The sequence below is a fragment of the Oryctolagus cuniculus genome, chromosome 10, assembly GCF_051225735.1.
Source record: "Oryctolagus cuniculus isolate XC-2025 breed Fujian yellow rabbit chromosome 10, ASM5122573v1, whole genome shotgun sequence".
Lineage (NCBI taxonomy): Eukaryota > Metazoa > Chordata > Mammalia > Lagomorpha > Leporidae > Oryctolagus > Oryctolagus cuniculus.
The window spans coordinates 91,733,907-91,756,089 of NC_142876.1; the positions used below are offsets into that span (position 1 = coordinate 91,733,907).

General features: G+C 42.5%; 1 protein-coding gene across 36 annotated transcripts in view; it reads right to left on the minus strand.

Annotated features, from left to right (window-relative positions):
• The window catches only part of LOC149124337 (uncharacterized), a 605,541-nt gene that overhangs the window by 205,466 nt on the left and 377,892 nt on the right, over window positions 1–22,183 (minus strand). The window contains exons 6-8 of one of the 36 annotated variants that reach the window (XR_016214255.1): window positions 8,123–8,204; window positions 3,681–3,750; window positions 2,416–3,369 (exon numbers count right to left, since the gene is read on the minus strand). The exons of 28 other annotated variants lie outside the window; for them this stretch is intronic. Coding sequence is in view for 3 of the 8 variants with exons in the window: in XM_089305502.1 (XP_089161628.1) it covers window positions 16,550–16,588 (39 nt within the window). In the remaining 5 variants the exon portion in view is untranslated. Of the gene's footprint in view, window positions 1–2,415; window positions 3,370–3,680; window positions 3,751–8,122; window positions 8,205–16,395; window positions 16,589–19,504; window positions 19,593–22,183 lie in introns of those variants that run through there. 7 more of the 36 variants (XR_016214257.1, XR_016214256.1, XR_016214260.1 and 4 more) reach the window with 7 other exon arrangements.

Genomic DNA, 22,183 nt, shown 5'->3' on the forward strand with positions numbered 1-22,183 from the left:
GTATTTTGCCAAACTTTGCTTTAAATCTGTCAAACAAATCGATAGAAATTATATACCACTGTTTTAATGATTTTCTGAATAGTTTAAAACTTCAGTTTCTATGACTGAAGTTGAACATCTTTCGTTTGATTTTTGTTAATAGCCCTCGACTATTTTCTGACTGGAGTATGACTTTAAAAAAAAAAAGATTTACTTATTTGAGGGGCCAGTGCTGTGGCACAGCGAGCTAAAAGCCCATAGCTCATATGGGTACTGGTTTGAGTTCCAACTACTCCACTTCCAATTCAGCTCTCTGCTAACGCACCTGGGAAAGCTGTGGAAGATGTATGAAGACCTTGAGCCCCTGCACCCATGTGGGAGACCCAGAAGAAGCTCCTGGCTCCGGGTCAGCTCATCTCTGGCCTTTGTGGGGCTATTTGGGGAGTAAACCAGCGGATAGAAGACTTCTGTCTCTATCTCTAACTCACTCTGTAAATCTGTATTTCAAAAAAAAAAAAAAACAAACAAAAGATTTACTTATTTATTTGGAAGTCAGAGTTACAGAGAGAGAGGGAGAGATGTAAACAGGTCTTCCATCTATTGGTTCACTCTCTAGCTGGCTACAAGAGCCAGAGGTAAGCCAGGCCAAAGCCAGGAGCTGGAAGCTTCATCTGGTCTCCCACATGAGCAGAAGGGGCCCAGATACTTTGGCCATCTTTCGCTGCTTCCCTAGGCACATTAGCAGGAAGCTGGACCAGAAATGGTGCAGTTAGTCTTCAGCCAGCACCGATATGGGATGCCAGCATCACAGGCTGTGGCTTTACCCACCGTGCCACACTGTCAACCCCTATTTTATAATTATTCAAATTTTTATTTAGTGGAGCCATTAAACTTTTTATTATAATGTAAGTTAAAATGTTATTTCAGACATTTTTTTGAAAAGGAAAAAGGGGGGAGGGCAGCATTGTGGTGTAGCAGGTAAAGCCACCGCCTGCAACGCCAGCATCTCTTACCAACTCCACTTCTGATTCAGCTCCCTACGAATGTGCCTGGGAAAGCAGAAGATGGTGCATGTCCTTGGGCCCTTGCACACATGTGGGTGACCTGGATACAGTGTCCAGATCTTGGCTTTGGCCTGGCCCAGCCCTGGCTGTTGTGGCCATTTGGAGAGTGAACTAGTGGACAGAAGATCTCTCTTTCTGTGTCTCTCCACCTCTTTCTGTAATTCTTTAAAATAAAATAAATAAATCTTTGGTTTTCTTTAAAGTTTTGTTTTGTCTCCCTGAACATCCTCCCCTGCGTAGTTATACACACTCATCCAGCCAGCACTGGCCAGCCAGCCTGTGTGTTGACTTTTCTACCTACCTACCAACCAGGGTGTTAATCTGCCATCCTTGCTTCAACAGATTCTTCTCATCGATGCTACACAAAGGCCTGTGATCACCAGTTGGAGACAGCAACCACACTCCATGATGTTCCTGCTTGAGGAATTTGGATGGATCCAGGCTCACTGTCCCTAAGCTACTGCCCACGTTTTAGACTGACCACGAGTGGGTATGCACCCGAAGCAGAAGCAGACCCATGACCCCAATGCACATCAACATGCACTAGAATTTATTCCCAAAGACTCATTGAGAAGATGACCAGTCCCCAAACCAGCTTCTCCTCCCAGTACATCAACCCTATACATCAACCACTCAGAGCTTTGCCCGCCCACCCACCAAGTGTAGGATGCCTCACTGTTCCCAGCTCTCCTCATCAACCCAACTGACTATTTCTTAATGTCTCCCCAGCTGCATCACTGGAATCAGGGGGTATTTGTAGCACAGAACAAGGAGGGGAGGTTAGGCTCCCTGACACACACCGTGACCCCTCTGAGTATTCCTCAAGTCATGGTCGATTTTTTTTCCAAATGTTCATCTCTGGGGAGCAAGCATTTGGCATAATATTTGAGAAATTATGGGATGTGGCCCTTATCAAAGTGCCTGGGTTCAAATCTGGGCTCCACTCCCAATTCTAGCTTCCTGCTAATGTACACCCTGGAAGGCAGCAGGTGATAGCTCAGGTACTTGGGTCCCAGCCTCTGACATGAGAGTCTTGGATTGAGTTTCAGGCTACTGGCTTTGGCTTGGCCCAACCCAGCTGTTGTAGTCATTTAGGGGAGAGAACCAGCATATGGGAGTTCACTCTCACTTACTCTCTCTCTAATCTCTACTTCTTTGTGCTTTTTAAATAAAAATAAATTTTAAGGCATTTTACTTCTGGAAGAAAAATTTGTCATTTGGTGCACATTCAGAACAGACAGAACCCATGACCCATATTTTATAAAATCTGTAGCTCATTTCACATAATTTGAGGAGTCTTGTTTCTGTGCAAGTATTTGATTCCCCTCCCCTACCTTCACATGAACTATAAACATCTGACAACCCAAAAAGCCTGAGAAAGGTCTTTTATTTCAGGTCTGATAGTTCTTTTCCTTTGCCTCGGGGATGAACAAGTAACATCCCATAGCAATGGTTGAAGTGACTTTGCAAGGCACGGAAGACTTGGCGGTGAGTGCGCTCATCGGCGTGGGAGCAGTCACATGTCACAGTGTTCTGCAGAGAACTGAGAAGACAGGACAAGGTGCTGTTCTGTACCAGAGGATCCAACACCAGCTTGCAGTCGAATGGTCATGGAAGGCTTCTCAGAGGCAGGATCGCCACGTGGAGGCTCAAAGAACCAGTAGGAGTCAAACAAGTCAATGGGGAGGGTGTGAAGGGGAGGAGGAAGGTGGCTGAGTGATTCAGGTGAGAAGTGGGGTTCTTAGTAGAAAATCAGTCTAACAGACAGACAGAGGGAAAGCCTGACTCAGTGAGACTCAGAAAGGAATATCCTCGGAGGAACCCAGGGATAGCAAACTGGCAGGACTTTGCGGATCTTACTGTGCCTGGCCTTGCAGCCCCCCTCTAACCACCTTCAAGCAGGTTTTGCTCCCTCTGGCTGCCTATGGAAAATAGATTGGAGGGGGAAGGACAAGACTGGCAGCAAAGGAGGAGGGAAGAGGAGAGAGGGTATGGAGCAGGGAGAGGAGACGGAGGAGGGAACGATGGCCCTGGTTCCCTGAGTCATTTGCTGAACTAGTGACACAGGAGAAGGAGGCAGCCTGACGGAAGAGGCTGTACCTGGGAAAGTTGAGTTCACAAATATGCAAGAGCACGGGGAATCCACCCACCACACTGAGTCACTCAGGATGGGATGAGTGTGCAGAGATGACAACCTGAATAACGCTGTTCACAAAGGGGGCTGTCACTCATGTCCACCACCAGTCGACCCTGGCTCTGCTCCGGGTTCACATTATCTTTGTCCTGGGATCCAGACCGACAGGGCAGCCTCTGTCTGGAACATTGCCTGTGTCACAGCAGAGGAAGACCCCTAAGTGACACACTTCTCCTTAATTCACATTGCATTGATCCAACAGGTCACCAGCCTGATGTGAGTTAATGGGGCAGAGCTGCATTAATCTCTTGGTGGGAGGGTCATTAGAAGACAGAATGTGACAGTTACAGAGTCCAGGAGACTTCAGAGAGGTGGCTAGAGACCCACTGCCAACACCAACTCAGAATGCAATGAAACAAACACCAGTGACTCCCATTCCCAGTCAGGGCTTTGAGACAATGGCTTAAAAGAGGCAAACAAAACAGAGGAAAGTTCATAAATACCTAGTTTCTGCTCCTGCATCTGTGTGGACTAGTGCAAGTCCATTTCCTGGATCTGACTTCATCCATCTGCCTAATGAGGGTCAGATATAGAGGTTCTTTAAGAGTTTCTTCCAGGAGCCAACACCGTGGTGTAGTGGGTAAGACCACCACCTGCAGTGCCAGAATCCCATATGGGCTGCGGTTTGAGTCCCAGCTGCTCCAGTCCTGATCCAGCTCTCTGCTGTGGCCTGGGAAAGAAGTAGAAGATGGCCCAAGTCCTTGGGCCCCTGCAACCAACTGGGAGACCCGGAAGAATCTCCTGGCTCCTGGCTTCGAATTGGCACAGCTCCGGCCGTTGCGGCCAACTGGGGAGTGAAACAGTGGATGGAAGACTTCTCTCTCTCTGCCTCTCCTTCTCTGTGTAACTCTGACTTTCAAATAAATAAACAAATCTTTTTAAAAAAGAGTTTCTTCCAGTTCTAAGAGTCACTGGCTCTGATCTTTGTTCCATGGTTTAAACATCTGATTCTCAAGCCTAGAACTCCTTCAGTTTTCAAGGCATGGATCTCTCTAATTGCCACCTGCTCACATTGCAAGAGTCACCAAAAAGGGGGGGGGGGGATGGGAAGGCCCCTATGGTTCCCGGGGCATGTGTGTTCTGCCAGCTCCTAATTCATCACTGCTCTGAGAAGGTCTCTTGCTTACCTGGTCCTGCCTGCTACATCATATTAGAAATGAACACATTATGCCTGGTCTACTGCTTAACATTGCCCCATGGGAAGGATTCCAGTATCTCTGGCTGTGCCTTGTCACTGTATGTGATGGAAAGGAGGCCAGAGACAAGAGGCTAGGTGCTTGGACTCTCACCCTTCGGCCCCAAATTGTTGTGCTTCACTTGATCCACCTGCAACTTGGCTAATTTAAGGTTCAGGGCTACCACTGTCTCCTGGTGTTCATCCAGTGAACAATGCATGACAGTTTCCAGGTGCCCAGGGCTGCACATCCTTTCAAGATATAATCAGCTGAAAATAAGGATTTCTTGCATTGGAAGCTGATGCCAACCTGGCTACCTACCTATGACTAAGTTTGTGTAATTAAAAAATAAACATTTTGTACACACGCTCAAACTGTCATCTTGCTGCAGAAAAAATTCATTTGAAATGAGAGTCAAAGAGGCACTGAACAGGAAAAACAGAAGATAAAACATAGAGGAATGGACTTGGCAGAGAGAGGATACAGGAAGGGCATCTTCTAAGAGCTGCCATGGCTAAGTCAGCCTTGTCACTTAAAATCCACCCTGCAGAATGCAACTCAGTTTACTGGTTAAACTGTTTCATTAAGTAAATGGCATTGTGTTAGGCCTCTTGGGCCTCTGTTCATGTAAATGTATAAGTACTTCCAACAGCAGCCACTTACAAAGCTTGTTGCACAGCTCTCCTCTGAAGAATGAGGTTGTACACCATTCTACTCCCAAACATTGGGATGTGACTGCAGAACTCAGTGGTAGGCCTCTGTGATGGTGCCCAGTGACCGCTGTTTGCTAGGACACTGGCACTTGGAGGATATCCTTCCTCTGAGTATTGCATAGTACTCACTTCTAACAGACAGAATATGGGGCCAGCACCGTGGCTTACTTGGTTAATCCTCTGCTTGTGGTGCCAGCATCCCATATGGGATGTCCCAGTTGCTCCTCTTCCAGTCCAGCTCTTTGCCGTGGCCCAGGAAGGCAGTGGAGGATGGCCCAAGTGCTTGGGCCCTGCACCCACATGGGAGACCAGGAGGAAGCACCTGGCTCATGGCTTTGGATCTGCCCAGCACCAGCCATAGCAGCCATTTGGGGAGTGAACCAACAGAAAGAAGACCTTTCTCTCTGTCTACAACTCTACCTGTCAAATAAATTAAAAAAAATAATGGACAGAATATGGCCAAGGTGATGGAGGTTATTTCCATATCATTACATTATATCAGATTTTAACTCTCATCCTGCTGGCAGATTCTCTACCTTGCTTGCATTGATGAAACAAGCTGCCATGTTGTGAGCTACCATGTGGAAAGGGCCACATGTCAAGGGACAGAGGGGAGTCTCTAACTCACAGTAAGGAAATGACACCCTCAATCAATCAGAGAGATCAGCTTCTACAAAGAAACTAGTGGTCTTGCAGACAAGCCTTCCCCAGTGGAACTTTGTGATGAGACTTCAGCCCTGGTCAACGCCCTATCACAGCTTTTGCAAGATCCTGAACTCCAGAAGAGCTATGTCCACATTCCTTACCTCTGTAAACAGTGACATAATAAATGTCCATGTTGTAAGTTGCTCAGTTTTTAGCAATTTGTTACACAGCAATAGAAAACAACACAGATCCCAGAGCAGACTTCAGAAAACCTGAAGGGATACTAACAAAAGACTTCATGTAACGCACACACATGGGCTGCATGGGAGGAAAATACTTGTGAACTTCCAGGCAGTGAACTTGCCTGCTTCTATCCAGGTCCTGACTACTATTTCATTCAAATGGATATATGTTTGCCACACCATGATAGGTAGACCAGCACAGCCTTACCTGCTAAAACGCTGACACTGCTGCTATATGCTCATCTTCTTTTATAAAACAACTTACTCATCGTGAGCTGCTAAATTGGCTCAAGTCCTAAATCCTAACCTCTAAATTCTATTATGATCTCTCACTGTGCCAATGTACACAGAAAGATCTGGGAAAAAATGTAGCTTTTCTTCCCCTTCCCTCTAACACATAACACAGATCAGGAGGACTTTTTAAATTCTATTGAGAGATCAAGCTCCTTCAATGTCTAGAAACTACAGGTCCATGAATATATTAACTACAGAGTTCTTAGTATTTTCCATGGAAAAGAATGAATGCCACATACATGCATATAACACATGACAGCCATGAAGTCAGACAGGGTTCGTAATAATACACATGTAGGGCTGGGGTAGTCAGCTCACATAGCAACAATGACTGAGGCCATGTCCTTGGCTTGGGAATATGGTGGCGGATGACAAGGACCTGGGACACTGCTCTGCAGAGGGTGCATTCTGAGGGGTTCCAAAGGGAAAACCAAGAAGAGAAGAGTGGGCATCAGAAGGAGGCAGAGAGCAGCATGGTATATTGAAAAGCTCAGAAAATTGAAAAAGCGTTTTTCAAAGCCATCTGTACCAATATGCTCTTCTAGTAACAAATATGACCTTTCGCTTAACTAAAACCTTAATCAAATAAAAATATATACTTCCAAATTATTAGGTGCAGCAAAGTAACTTGTCACAAAGTAGCATCTGCTTTATTACAGAAATGCTTCGGGACGACTACACTGGAAGAAGTTTTCAAGTACAGAGCACATGCATGGGCGTGGCCATGAGCTGGAAGGCCACTGATATAGGCAAACAGTGCTGGTGACTCACACAGCACAATGGCAGGTGCCACTGCTAATGATCTTTGTGTGTGTCAAGCCACATCCATAAAAAATCTTAGTAACATTCTAAACACACAAATAATTACCTAAGAGCTGTAGTCCTGGGAAATACAGTGTGTTATGAAAACCTTCGGGAAATTATCTTTTTTTTTTTCAGATGCTTGCCATGCTATAGCACCAGCCCCTGCATTTTTTTTTTAAGATTTATTAATTTATTTGAAAGTCAGAGTCACAGAAAGGCAGAGGTAGAGAGAGGTCTTCCATCTACTGGCTTACTCCCCAGATGGCTGCAATGGCTGGAGCTGTGCCAATCCAAAGCCAGGAGCCAGGAGCTTCTTCTGGATCTCCCATGTGGGTACAGGGGCCCAAGGACTTGGGTCATCTTCCATTGCTTTCCCAGGCCATAGAAGAGGGCTGGATCAGAAGTGGGGCAGCCAGGACTTGAACCAGTATCTGTATGGGATGCTGGTACTGCAGGCGGTGGCTTTACCCACTGTGCCACATTGCCAGCCCCAGAGAAAATATCTTAAACATATCTTAAAAATATCTTAAACATATCAGAGTAAGTCAGAGCTGAGTCAAGGTTTGAGATGGTATAAATGGTGTTTTTATTCTCATGAAAGTCTGAGCAACCTATGGAAGCTTTGTAGGGACTAGCAGTTTTCAAAGAGTATTCTGAGTTTTCAAGATATTTGACACCCCTGAGCCCCTTCTACCAAACACTGGAACAGCCTCGGCAACAATGGAAAAACCAACAGGAGTCCTACAAGTTTCCAACATTCCCTTGAGGAGCAATACCAGCCCTGCTGAGGAATCCCCAAGATTGCCTTGGCAGGGTAGAGGTTGATGTCTCTCCCTGATCTTAATAACAGAGGCAGAATGCAGACTTAGATTTGCAGTTGGGATCCGAGGTACCAACACATGGCCACCTCACACAAATTCTGATTCCCAGGCCACAGAGTAAAGTCGCTTAAACCTATATACAATCCTGCCCCTTGTTTCCCACTGCCTGTAGGGCAACACTTCTACTTCACCTGTAATAACTGCTTAAAATACTGGCATCACTGTGGAAAACTGTGGTCCAGAACTCAGTACACTGCCTTGAAGGGAGGATGCCTATTATTTAAAAAAAAAAAAAAACACATTTTCATTTCAAAATTTTTGTACCAAAATAAACTTGTCTTTTAATTCTATTTTCCACAAACTTTTTGAATTACCCACATATATGCTTCAATCCATCACTAGCCCTTTATTCTTATAGTTCAAGGTCATGAGAAGCCTACCAATCCCACGCTCATTTTAGACATGCTCACATAGCTTCTGGCATCACTACTTGCCCGAGATGAGATAGCAAACCAGATCTGAGCTATAATCTGCCTTGTCTGTCATTGCCAAGTTCAATGGCTCTGAATCAGTTCCTAACTTTGCCATTTGTGAGCTGTGTGCTCTTGAGGCAATTGTAACCTCTTCAGGTGACCTTCTTTTCCTCACCTTGTTCCTCCAGTCTAGCATCTTCTGAACATTATAATATTTGGAAATGTGGCTTTCAAATGTATCAAGTAACTGCTTTGACCACCCATTAAAATAGGCCTTTACTGCCAGGATACTTTTGAGCACATGAAAAAAAAATCTCTGCAGATATTTGAGTAGTGATCATCAAAATTTAAGGTGGTGGTGACGTACATTGGCACTTAGATTGTGAGAGGAGATTTCCTGTGTTTTAAATAGGTTCACATGCAGGAAAATGTCATCATGTGCAGTCCTTGATTTGTGTCCACGCCTGGACCCATGCATCTTGCAAAAAATCACAAACACCACCTCGTTTTACTCTGAATTATTTTCTTGGCCATATTCCTTGTTTTATGGCTAAAGTGAGATTCAAGAGATTTTGGGAAATCAACACTCATCTTCCTGTTGAGAACAAATGCATTAATGATGAAATCAAGTTGAAATTTCTGTCTTTCTTCCTTCCTTCCTTTCTTTGGTAGCCTTAGCTGAAAATTAACATGGTTTTCCACTTCCAACATAGAGCCTCTCCCCAGGAGCTGGCTTCCTGGGGAAAACAGCTAATATTTTTCAGCAGCTATTGAAAGCAAGAACTAGGCTGGTGTAAAACGTGCGTGCTCTTGCATTCCTGTTTCCCTTTGCACAAAAAGCATCAATTGGATGAAATAATAGCTATTCAATTGGTCATTCCCTTATGACTGCAAGCCATTTGGAGCTCAGTCACACTTAAGAAAGCCAATATCGACTATGTGTAGAAATATCTGGAATGAGATGCCTCACCACTGACATCTTTCATTCATAATTACTGCAAAGTCTGCCTGCACAGGCCTCGTCAATGGCCAGTCAATACTCCCATTATAAGCTGGAGCAGGGTGAATGGCTGGGGCAGAAACACAAAGCAGACTTATGCTCGATGGGGCCATCCAGACCCAGACATCGGAGTTGGCTAGAGAAGTTCTCACGAACCCTTGGGCTCAGAGGAATAGGCAGGCATGGCTTGATGCTTCTCTGCAATCTCTGTTCTGTGGGGTCAGAAATTAAATCCTTTCACAATGATGCAACACACAGGAACAACCTCTGTGAAGTCTAATTTTCTCTAAAGAAGTAAATCACTAGTCCCTCGGGAGATAAAGTTCCAAGTTTGTTGCGATTACTTTTGCATCATGGTGGCACTGTCTATCTTGTCAGACAAGAACACCCGGTGAGTAAACAATCAATCAGAAAGCCTGGCCAAGTCCTTTTCACCCCAAGGAAGACACCCCAAGAATAGGCATTGCTGTCAACAAGTTCATCTGTAACAGAGAGGAGACGTGAGCATGAAAAGGCTTAGGAAAGCTCAAGAGTGGTGTTTGGCCTTCCATGCGTTCTTAGCATAGGATTTTCTCGCCTTTGTAATCCAATTCGGCAATTCTCACTTTTTCAGCATGAAAGCATTCTGAGCCTTCCTTTGGAATTTCCCCATAAACCCTGTAAGTCACCCATGTTAAGCATTGTTTAAGTGGCACATGCTACTCAGTGGAATTTTTTTTAACTTTCATTTAATGAATATAAATTTCCAAAGTACAGCTATGGATTACAATGGCTTCCCCCCCATAACGTCCCTCCCACCCGCAACCCTCCCCTTTCCCACTCCCTCTCACCTTCCATTCACATCCAGATTCATTTTCAATTCTCTTTATATACAGAATTTTCTTTTAGCTCACAACTTTGAAAAGATTCATCCATTACCAATAAGTAAAGAAGGACATCAGAATTTTGGGTTGTATGCCACCCACACAGTCTCTCAGAAAACCCTGGTAGACACCTTAAGCCCTGGCCATGAGGACTATGAGCACCTGAATGTAATTTGGATAATTTTCCTACCACTCTATTGTAGTAGCACAGAATGAGTATTAATTTATTTCTAATTTAGTGTGCTAACCCTTAATTCATAGCAAACCAAGTCTAAAGCACTGATGTTGAAAGCTCAGTCAATTTTATCCAAAATAAAGCCAAACTTTCACGGGTACCTTCATTCCCCACCTAATACATTTTGGGAACAGACCAAATGGAGATCTGCTTCAAATACATCACAAGTAAATTGAATGGTGCTCTAATAGAGCAGCTCATCTAAGAAGCAAACAGATGTGGAGAACAACTGGTTGAAGAAACACTCAGGAAAGGCCACAGAGTCTGTCAGGTTTAGAGCAAGAAGGGGAAGCTCCCCGTGACTGGTGTCCATTGAGTGGTCCATAAAACACAGATTCGTTCATTTAATCCTTACAGTGACCTCTCAAGACAGTCTCAATAAATCCCTAGCCATCCCACAAACACTGAATACCCACCATGGGAAACTCTCCTAGGAGAAGTAGCGACACAAGAGATGAATTCTGCCTCAATCGAGTTTCCCTTCTAGATTAGAGATCAAATAACTTGCCTGGACTCTGACATTCAGACAGGAACAGGGCCAGAATTCCAGGTTTTGACTGCTGGATTTCTAAACCCTGTTCTTAACCAATATACCTTGATTCTTTCTACGACAGGAGAATATTTGGAGGAAAGTAACAATTTTGCCTACTAGTTTATGCTGCTTTCTGCTTGCTTCTCTATCAAACGAGGACATATTTTCTTTCTCTCCCTGCCCCCAACTCTCCTGGTCTCTCTCTGTCTACTCCCTCTCACTGCTGTTTGACTATCAACACCTATTCTCCCTCTTTGCCTACCACCAGAATCATGGCTTTGCTTCAATCAACACTATCTCAAGACAGTTTCCCAAGCTCACTTGCAGTACACATGCTCATGTCACTGAATTCCAGCCAATAAAGTATCAGAGGACATCTACCAGTGGTGCTTCCAGAGAAGTGTGGTTTTCTGGAAGACTCTGCTGGCCCAGGTCTTTCTGTCTTTGTCCCTTTCTCTACCTCCTTCTAGGGCATGGCCATGACTCCTGAAGGGGAAGTTGAATCTCCCAACACTGAAGATGAGCACTGTTTGCTCAAAGTGGCAGAATGGGAAGATGGGAGCTATAGGTGCTTAAGAATGGACTGCATCAGCCATATAAGTCCTGACTTTCCCCTTCCCAGACATGAGAAAAATACATCATCACTAGTTTAGCCATGAAAGCTGGAGTTTTGCATACGCAACCAATGACTATACCACTGTTACACAAACACAAAATAGACCCTTGATAAATTCAAATTTTGAGTAAACACTATATAGCACCAGCAGCATGTATGGAGAACCTTACACTGTGTGAGGAACTGGGCCAAGTTTCATGATATTGCACCACTTATTCCTCATAGGAAACTTCTGACAGCTGACCTTGTTTCATAGATGAGGAACCTGTGCTAGGTTACCCAGCTAACATACAGTGCAGCTCATGTTCCAATCTGGCTCTACAGTCAAACCTGTAAGAACCTTATTTTCCTCCTGGATCCATCTATATAAAATCACAAAAGTGACTATTGCTGGTATATTGAAAAACACTATTACAATGACATTTAATACAGTAATAACCCTGATGGGCAAAATGAAGATAAATCGCATCTCTAATTTCTTCAGGATTTGTTTTAATAAATCATCTTTTTTTGACATTATTCAAGTCTAACAATTTCCAATTTCTTTCTCTTTGTAACTATAAGCAACATGACAAAGTGTGAAAAACATACCTCCAAGCTCTGTGCATATTCAGGACAATAAAAACAGAAGCATATTTGCCTGTCATCCTCCAATCTGAGAGTGACACTTGGAGTTGCAAATATTCACATCATGATGCCCTCTGCCTGCAGGACTTATTGTGACCAAGTGAGGAGGGAGATGGGTGTTGGAAAACACTGTGGAATTGAGTGATTTCTATGAGGATGATCCAGATCAGAAATATCAATTGTGGTTATTGGGTGAGAGGTACTCAGAGAACATAGTTTCTGCCTTGTCCCTCCTGCCTTTGCTGGAATCTCCCTGCCCTGGTGTCATTTGTGGCAGCATGTCTCCAACACCCAGGTCTAGCTTTTTGTTTGTCTTCTTCTCCATTTTGAGAAAAAATGTTTTCCTTGAAACCATCTGATATTTAACCAGAGATGATCCGATTTATTTTTACTTTGGTTGAAACTCTATCTCTCTCTCCCTTCACTCTGCCCTCACTCAGTCTTCAATGTTTGTACCTTATGCCTAGTTCAGTTTTTAGCTCTTTTGCTAACATCTGGATCACCTCTCAGAATATACAAAAAGTCTACCACACTGGTCCACTTTTGGGGTTCTCCCCAAAAGTGCCTAGGGCCAATTTAACTGTTTAGCTACCAATGCATTAGGTTGATGGTGGGACCCATTCTCCCCATTCAACACCCCCACTATGTAATTCCAGATTGTATCACCATCAAGCAAACTTAAGTCCAACCCTGCTTTTTCTGATAATGATTTTCATTCTTTTCCTTTGAAATACCATGTTTTAAAATTTCTATGTGCAGTCACTCTTCAGGATCTAGGGAGGCTGGATCCGTGACATGCACCCCAGACATGAAAACCTGCAAATGCCCAAGTCTTTTATATAAAATGGTAAATTGCACAGTGGTTAAATTGACACTGGTGACTTCTGCATCTTATATTGGAGTGCTTGGATTTAAGTCACATCTATTTCACATTCCGGCTTACTAATGCATACCCAGGGAGAAGGGGGAACAGTGGTGATGGCTCAAGTAGTTGGGTCCCTGACACCCAAGTTAGAGATATGGATTACATACTTGGTCCCAGCTCCAACTTGGACCAGATCTGGCGGCTCTTGTCATTTGGGGAGGCAATCAGCAGATAGGATCTCCCTTTCTCTGCCTCTGCAGTAATTTGCTTATAACCTAATCATTCTATACACCTTAAATCACTTCTAGATTACTTAAAATGCCTTTTTTTTTTTTTTTTGGACAGGCAGGGTTAGACAGTGAGAGAGAAAGACAGAGAGAAAGGTCTTCCTTCCTTTGGTTCACTCCCCAAATGACCGCTATGGTTGGTGCGCTGCGCCAATCCGAAACCAGGAGCCAGGTGCTTCCTCCTGGCCTCCCATGCTGGTGCAGGGCCCAAGCACTTGGGCCATCCTTCACTGCCTTTCCAGGCCACAGCAGAGAGCTGGACTGGAAGAGGAGCACCAGGACAGAACTGGCGCCCCAAATGGGACTAGAACCCGGGGTAACGGCGCCACAGGCAGAGGATTAGCCAAGTGAGCCACGGTGCCAGCCAAAATGCTTATTAAAAATATAAATGTGCATAGTTTCATTTAGAGAATAATGTCAAAAAAGTTCTTATACATTCAGAAACAGACCTAACTGTCATAGTCCTAAATATATTTTTAATCCCTAGTTGTTTTTTTAAGGTACATTTATTTATTTTAAAGGCAGAGATATAGAGAAAGAAGGAGAAGGAGGGAGGGAGGGAGGGAAATAGACAGGGAGGGAGAGAGGGAGAGAGGGAGAGAGGGAGAGAGAGAGAGAGAGAGAGAGGGAGGGAGAGAGATTTTCCATCCACTGTTCACTCTCCAAATAGCCACAATAATCAGGGCTGGAACAGGCTGGAGCCAGGAAGCCAGGAGCTGCTTGCGCATGTCCCACATGGGTACAGCAGCCTGAGTACTTGGGCCATCATCCACTGCTTTCCAGGCACATTAGCAGGGAGCTAGATAAGAAGTAGACCAATGGGGACTCAAGCCAACACTCATATGGTATGCCAGCACTGCAGGTGGAGGTTTAACCTTCTACTCCACAGCACTGGCCCCAGATCCTCTGGTTGGTTGACTCCATGGACACAAAACCCTCAGATGCAGAGGGCCAACTGTATACACAGAAATGTGTGCACATGTGTGTGTATATGTGCACATGTGTGTGTGTGTGTGTCTCGTATCTTAATCCCAGGCACTTGGCCCCATGCACTCAAGTCCTTCTGCTGAGATATTTTACTCTTACTTGATACAGTAAGTGAAAGCTTGATTTTCAAATTACCTGGAATCAAACATAGAAAAACACAAAACTTTAGAGGAAAGAGACCTTCCCAGAGAGATGAATACTTGGTAATAATGTGAAGAGCATAGGAACAGGCTGTGTACAATATTATAATCCCTGACCAAGAACGACCACTACTCCTGGCCTGCTTGTGAAAGCAGCATGTCACTTTTTTTAAAACTTTTATTTAATGAATATAAATTTCCAAAGTACAGCTTTTGGATTACAGTGGCATTTTCCCCTCCATAACTTCCCTCCCACCCGCAACCCTCCCATCTCCCACTCCCTCTCCCATCCCATTCACATCAAGATTCATTTTCAATTATCTTTATATACAGAAGATCAATTTAGTATTTAAGTAAAGTATTTACTATTTACAATTTACAATTGTATTTACAATTTACAAAAAGTATTTACAATTTAGTATTAAGTAAAGATTTCATCAGTTTGCACCCACACAAAGTATAAAGTACTGTTTGAGTAGTAGTTATAGCATTAATTCACGTTGTACAACACATTAAGGACAGAGATCCTACATGAGGAGTAAGTGCGCAGTGACTCCTGCTGTTGATTTAACAAATTGACACTCTTGTTTATGGTATCAGTAATCTCCCTAGTCATGAGTTGCCAAGGCTATGGAAGCCTTTTGAGTTTGCACACGCCGATCTTATTTAGACAAGGCCATAGTCAAAGTGGAAGTTCTCTCCTTCCTTCAGAGAAAAGTACCTCCTTCTTTGATGGCTTGTTCTTTCCAATGGGATCTCACTCGCAGAGATCTTTCATTTAGGCTTTATTTGTTGATTTATTTGTTAGTTTATTTATTTACTTATTTATTGCCAGAGCATCTTGGCTTTCCATGCCTGAAATACTCTCCTGGACTCTTCAGCCAGATCCGAATGCCTTAAGGGCTGATTCTCAGGTCAGAGTGCTGTTTAGGACATCTGCCATTCTATGAGTCTGCTGTGTATCCCACTTCCCATGTTGGATTGTTCTCTCCCTTTTTGATTCTATCAGTTAGTATTAGCAGACACTAGTCTTGTTTATGTGATCCCTTTGACTCTTAATCCTATCATTATGATCAATTGTGAACTGAAATTGATCACTTGGACTAGTGAGATGGCATTGGTACATGCCACCTTGATGGGACTGAAATGGAATCCCCTGGCATATTTGTAACTCTACCATTTGGGGCAAGTCCGATTGAGCATATGCCGAACTGTACATCTCCTGCCTCTCTTATTATCACTCTTATATTTAACAGGGATCACTTTTCAGTTACATTTAAACACCTGAGAATAATTGTGTGTTAATTAAAGAGTTCAACCAATAGTATTAAGTAGAACAAAAAAAAATACTAAAAGGGATAAAGTATTAAGTTGTTCATCAACATTCAGGACAAGGGCTGATCAATTCACTGTATGTCACTTTTTAATTCAAATGTTGGCTTATCCTTCATTGAAAGGGCTCTCTATGTTTTCCATTCATACTATTAGATCAAGCATGTATAGTTATCTTACCCAATCCATACTCAGCTAGGTACTTAAATACATGAGTTTTAACTGTTTGATGATGTACATGAAGAAATGAAGTTCATGCTTTAAACTTTCTGGATTCAAATTTAAAGTTTTGGGACCAAATTTGATCTTGAACAATTTAAATTGTATGTCACTACTAATCAAGATGAGTAACATTTCCGGGATTTATTTTCTTTTGGTTGTTTTGAAAAATTAGAAAGTGAGAGGAAAATACAAAAGAAAGACAAAGTATTCACCCACATTTCTATGACTCAAAATTTATGATTACTAATTTGTTATGTTATTTTATATATATTCATTTTTTAAACAATAATTAAAGCTGAATCTGAGCATGTTCCCTTTAAAAGAAATATCCGAACACGACACAGAGGAAGGCTCTTTTTCTAACATAATGGATTTTATCTCCTTTCAATTTCTCTCCCCTTTTCCAAAGAACCACCAAGGATGGCTTTTGTATGTAGTCTTATAGTCCTTTTAAAAATGCCTTCACATCTCTCCATATCTGTAGGAAATACACAACATTGATTTTTGTATTTTTCAAGTTCTGATTTTATTCAGAGCATTAGTCTTCAAAGAACTGGTTCAGAAAAGCCATGTGAGCATCTCAATAGATGTAACAAACAAAGCTGATAAAATTAATAATTATTATTTAAGTAAAAATCTTTATAAAACATTTAGCAAACTAAGAAGAAAAGTAACCTTTTCTTAACCTCAAAAGAGAAATCAACAAATATCCTACAGCAAAAACTGTATTTAATAGTGAAAAAGAGTGCCTTTTAAAGCTAAGCCATTGTCCCACGTTCTGGTCTCTGCATCACTGTCCCCATTTGTCCTTCCAACCCTAGGGTTGACAGTGGCCACCTAAGTTTACGAATGTTGCATCATCCTCCTGTTTGGTTTCTAAGCTGTTCCATCATGCGTCTAGTTCATTACTTATATTCAACTCCCTACAGAATGGCCTAGAATTTTTCTAGAGAACACCAATTCACACTCATTATATTGACACCAGTGTAAATATTTGGTGCAGTATAAACATACATAACTAGTGGTAGTGGACAGTGATCAGGGCTCGTTGGGAAGCAAGTGGCAATATACAGGATGGGCACTTCCTGTAATCAGTAAATCCAGCTTTATAAATGTACCTACACTCCACCCCATGCTCCCTCAAGTTTTCACAAAAAGTAGAGTAATACTCTCTACAGCACTGCTTTTCAAAGCAAAAAAAAAAAATCTGTAAAACAATGTATTTATCAACAAAGTAATTAAAATATGGAACAGGAATACAATGAAATAATGCTGAGCAACGAAAACTATCAACCAGAGTCTCCTGTGTCACCATGGGTGTGTCTCTGAGCACCATGCTGAGTGGAGAACAATGCACAATGACACAGAGAAATTGCAGTGCCCTTTATTCCCAGATATTCAAGATCTGCATCTTCCTTAAGAATACATATAAAATTATAAAATGTATACTCTGTAGGAATGATAAGCACCAAATTCAGGACAACTGTTCTCTCTGAAAGGAAGGAGGGGTGTGATATGAAAGAGCAGTATATCCAGCAGTTTACCTTATCTGTGATGTGTTTTCTCTTTAATATATCTTGGGAAAATTTGGTAGAAATTTCAACTGATAAAGCCAGATAGAAGGCGCAAAAAATTCTTGGCATGCAAGTGTTCAGAAATTTCATGGAAAATGCACTTTATCAAAGAAAACTGTGCATGGATTTCATAATTTGGGCACCAAAGTAAATTCATCTTTTCATTCCATTTATCCACAAACTTTTGATATATCCTGATATAATTCTCCAGACTCTTCTGTATCATGGAAATATTTAATTTTTTAAGAGAACTTATCTTTCTAAAAATTAGTAGCCTTTACTAATATAAAAGAGATCATACTGGGTACCTAACTGAAACTCCTAAGTTTAAGTGGGGGTAAAAGTTATTGGAGAACTGACAAAAGACTAGAAAAGCGACCTAATTTCCTCCAAAAGAAAAGTCATATTTTACCCACACTCACCCCCATCCGTCTTCAAAATAATACCCTGCCTCCATGTTCATCATCATCAACCATGTCAGCCTGTGGAGACCTACTCCTAAATGGATACTGCTTCAAAGCACGCTCAACCATTTTCCAAAACATTGTCTGTCACTGCTGACCTTGCTCTGTCCGCCAGAGTAGATCCCTCTCCTTGAGGAGCAGTTTGTCTGCTGTTCTTGAAGCTTCCAGCCATTAGCATTTATGCTGTGTCTCAGCTGGTCTTGGGCTCCAGCCTTGCTGCATGGCTTCACTGCATTTGTTTTTTGCCTTCTTTTATTGATTACTGAAGCCTTTTTGCCTATGAACCGGGGCTCAGGATGCTTTTGCATTACACCACCCCACGGAAATCTGTGTTTAGTTCGTTATTACTCCAGACCAGTTGTATGGAACTTGCGGGCATCTTCAGGCAGGCATCCCCAGGCTCTCTCTTACCTCCCAGCACTTGCACGCGGTCTCCTCCCTGATGCAGAACACTCCCACCTCCACCCCTTATTTGTCCCAATTGCTTGTCCCCTTAAGTCCTGCCTTCATCTCTCAATCCTAGAAACCTTCCCAGGTCCTTGAGACTGACATCCTTTTCTTACCCTACTGTCACATTCAGCACATAATATCATAATCACTCTCGCCCACAAAATTTAAGTTCCATTCAGCCAGGGAAAGTGGCAATATCATTCATCACACACTAACTGTCAAGCACAAAGCCTGGCATATAGTAGACATTCAATAAATATTTCATGAGCAAATGAAGGAAAATCAAGTCAGACTAATGGTATGCCCAGCAAATTATTCCTTTCCTGATGAGGGGTACAGTTTGTATCTACAAAGTCAAAATTCTTCTCAGTAGCTGGGAGTTGCTCAGTAACTCACTGCAGATCAATCTTCCAACTATTTTCTTAATTTTGTGCTTAAATTTTGCTTTAAAAAATTTCTGAAGACTCTTTGGGATCACAGATTTCTTCCATAAGGTTATGTCAAATGACATCAAGTTTGCACTCTTTCATAGGTTTGAACATTCTACTTTGAAGCATGAAGTCTTTAAATCTAGCATATTTGCAAATGAAAAATCTTTACCTTCTTTCTTTCACATAGAAGTACTATAGAAAGCCCTTTATATTTCCATAGCACAATGAAAGAATAATGGAAACCAGGGAGAAAATGGAAGACTGAAGTAATAGCATTCGCAGCAAATCCATCAGCCCTGGTTAACACACAGGCTCTGGCATTCGTGTGCTAGTGATGATCAGGGATTATTGCCCCATTCTATTAGCATTTTAGGGATTTGCCTTTGCTAAATCTAAAACAACAACATGCAAATATGAGTGCACTAAAGGGGATTCTTATTAGCAGGGCCTGGTTGATAGCTCTTTTCTTACCAGTGTGGGAGAGCTCTTTAGTTTTCTTCTGTAGCAGCAGCTGGGAGCAATACCTTTTCAAATTATCACAAGATTTAATGGTGTAATGCAATCTAAGAGCAAGCAGAGCTGGCTTCAGTAAAAGAAAAGCAATCAACAAGAATATAAACCAATTATAATCTGCAAAAATTGGACCAACTTTTAGCTTTACCAACACCTTAGGAATACATATGTTTATGCATGTTTGGTGTATATATACATGTATTTCATATATTTTTAGTTATATGTAGCAATGCACTTTTATTTATTATTTATTTATTGACAGGCAGAGTGGACAGTGAGAGAGAGAGACAGAGAGAAAGGTCTTCCTTTTGCCGTTGGTTCACCCTCCAATGGCCTCCGCAGCCAGCATGCTGCAACCGGCTCACTGCGCAGATCCGATGGCAGGAGCCACGTGCTTCTCCTGGTCTCCCATGGGGTGCAGGGCCCAAGCACTTGGGCCATCCTCCACTGCACTTCCCTGGCCACAGCAGAGAGCTGGCCTGGAAGAGGGGCAACCGGGACAGAATCTGGCGCCCCGACCGGGACTAGAACCTGGTGTGCCGGTGCCGCAAGGCAGAGGATTAGCCTAGTGAGCCGCAGCGACGGCAGCAATGCACTTTTAAATATGTATATATTATACATTTCAAAAATAAGCATATTCTTCATTTATTCTTGGTTAGAATATAAGATAGTTTTCCCTGGAAAATTGGTCTTGACATCACTATAACATATTTTAATTTTTTTTGACAGGCAGAGTTAGACAATGAGAGAGAAAGAGACAGAGAGAAAAAGAGAGAAAGGTCTTCCTTTCCATTGGTTCACCCCCCAAATGGCTGCTACAGCCTGCGCGCTGCACCAATCTGAAGCCAGGAGCCAGGTGCTTCCTCCTTTTCTCCCATGTGGGTGCAGGGCCCAAGCACTTGGGCCATCCTCCACTGCACTCCCGGGCCACAGCAGAGAGCTGGACTGTAAGAGGAGCAACTGGGACAGAATCCGGTGCTCTGATCGGGACTAGAACCTGGGGTGCCAGTGCCGCAGGCAGAGGATTAGCCTAGTGAGCTGCGGCGCTGGCCCATATTTTAATATTTTTAAGAGAATGTTAACAAAAAAGTTTTTGCTCAGCTTGAGGATAGAAAATCTTCAAGGCTTCCATGTTTTAATTTTGTAAAATGTTTAAAATTTTCCATGTAAACCAGATAAGCATTTGTGCTAAGCAAGCATTAGGAGACTCTTTGAAGAAGTCCATCAGAGCATGCCAACTGATATGTTTCAATATCTTTATTCCTGATTTAAGCACTGTTAATCCTTTACATCTTTCTTCAGAAGGGCTTTAAATTGTACTCTTAAGCAGGGCTTATTACTATGAATTTCAAGTAGATAAATTAATTTATATATTAAAATTGTCTCCAGCAAACGCAGCTGTCTGAGCAAGTGGCTAACAGCCGAACAGTATGCGCTGAACATCAAGACACTGTGTTTTACAAGTTAAACTTAAGCAAAGTGGACCAGGCAAATAACTCCAGTGTCATTTTTCTACCCCAGCCAAAGTCCTATCTAGGAAATTATTCAGAGAATAATAGGGCTGTAGATAAGAGTTTGGGTGATGACAGCCAATGTAAGTTGTTGACCTCACTGTTTACAGACTGTAAATCACACCAGCTATTTCCTCAATCCTGCCCCCAAAGATCACTTTTTATTATACTTGCAAAAAACAAGCTAGTGTATCTCCTCTCAAACTCACGTTTAAACCTACCAGTGATGACCCTGTTCTGGTATTGTCATGTGCATCATTCAGTGAAAATGACTTTTAGGCCTGCTGTCTAAGGTCTTACTAGAACTGCTTTGACACTGGACAGCTTTTTCAAAGTCAGAAGCAGAACAATGAAGTAGGCATCTGCAAAGTTAGAATAACAACTTCTGAGTCAGACAGCTCTTTAATTCAATCTGCTGTTCTACCAATTCCAAGTTGTGGGTCACTGAGAATCTTAGATAACCTCTCTATGCCTCAATGTCTGCATAAGTAGAATGACATTAGTAATTTAGGTTTAGGGTTGTTGGGATGAATCATTTAAAAAATCTATATAAACTTTAACACAGTGCCTAACAGCAGATGTTCTCAAATATTAACTGCTTCTGCCATTCTTATCACTATTAATTTTGTCTTTTTCTCCAGGCAGGTTTCTTTGTTGTGAAGACAAGAGAAAAATGAAAAGTAGACCCAGGTAATTGAAACAGAATAGGAATTTACTGGAAGGATGTTGAGGAACTCAGTGAGAAACAAAGAGAAAGCTTGGAAACCTTAGCTCTGAACAAAGGGAGACCCAGTGAGTGGGAACCAGACTCACACTGCCTCCTCCCATGATTCTCTGGCCAAACTCCACTGCCTTTAACCCCTGGACTATGTCCCTCCCTCTGGATTCTGGGTGCCATCCCTGCTGCTTGGTTTTATTCTAGAAAATGGGAATCTAGCGCCAGCAAGAATTTCTCTGTGTTCATTCTTTTCATGGCTTTTGTAAACCTCTACTGTAGATTCTATTCTCCTCCTGGGATATCTGTTGACCAAGGAATTGATACATAAAATTCATAATCCCCTTGATCGCTCCTAGGCAATGCAAGCCTTGAATGACTCTTGACACCAAGAATGATGCTGAACGCACTGATT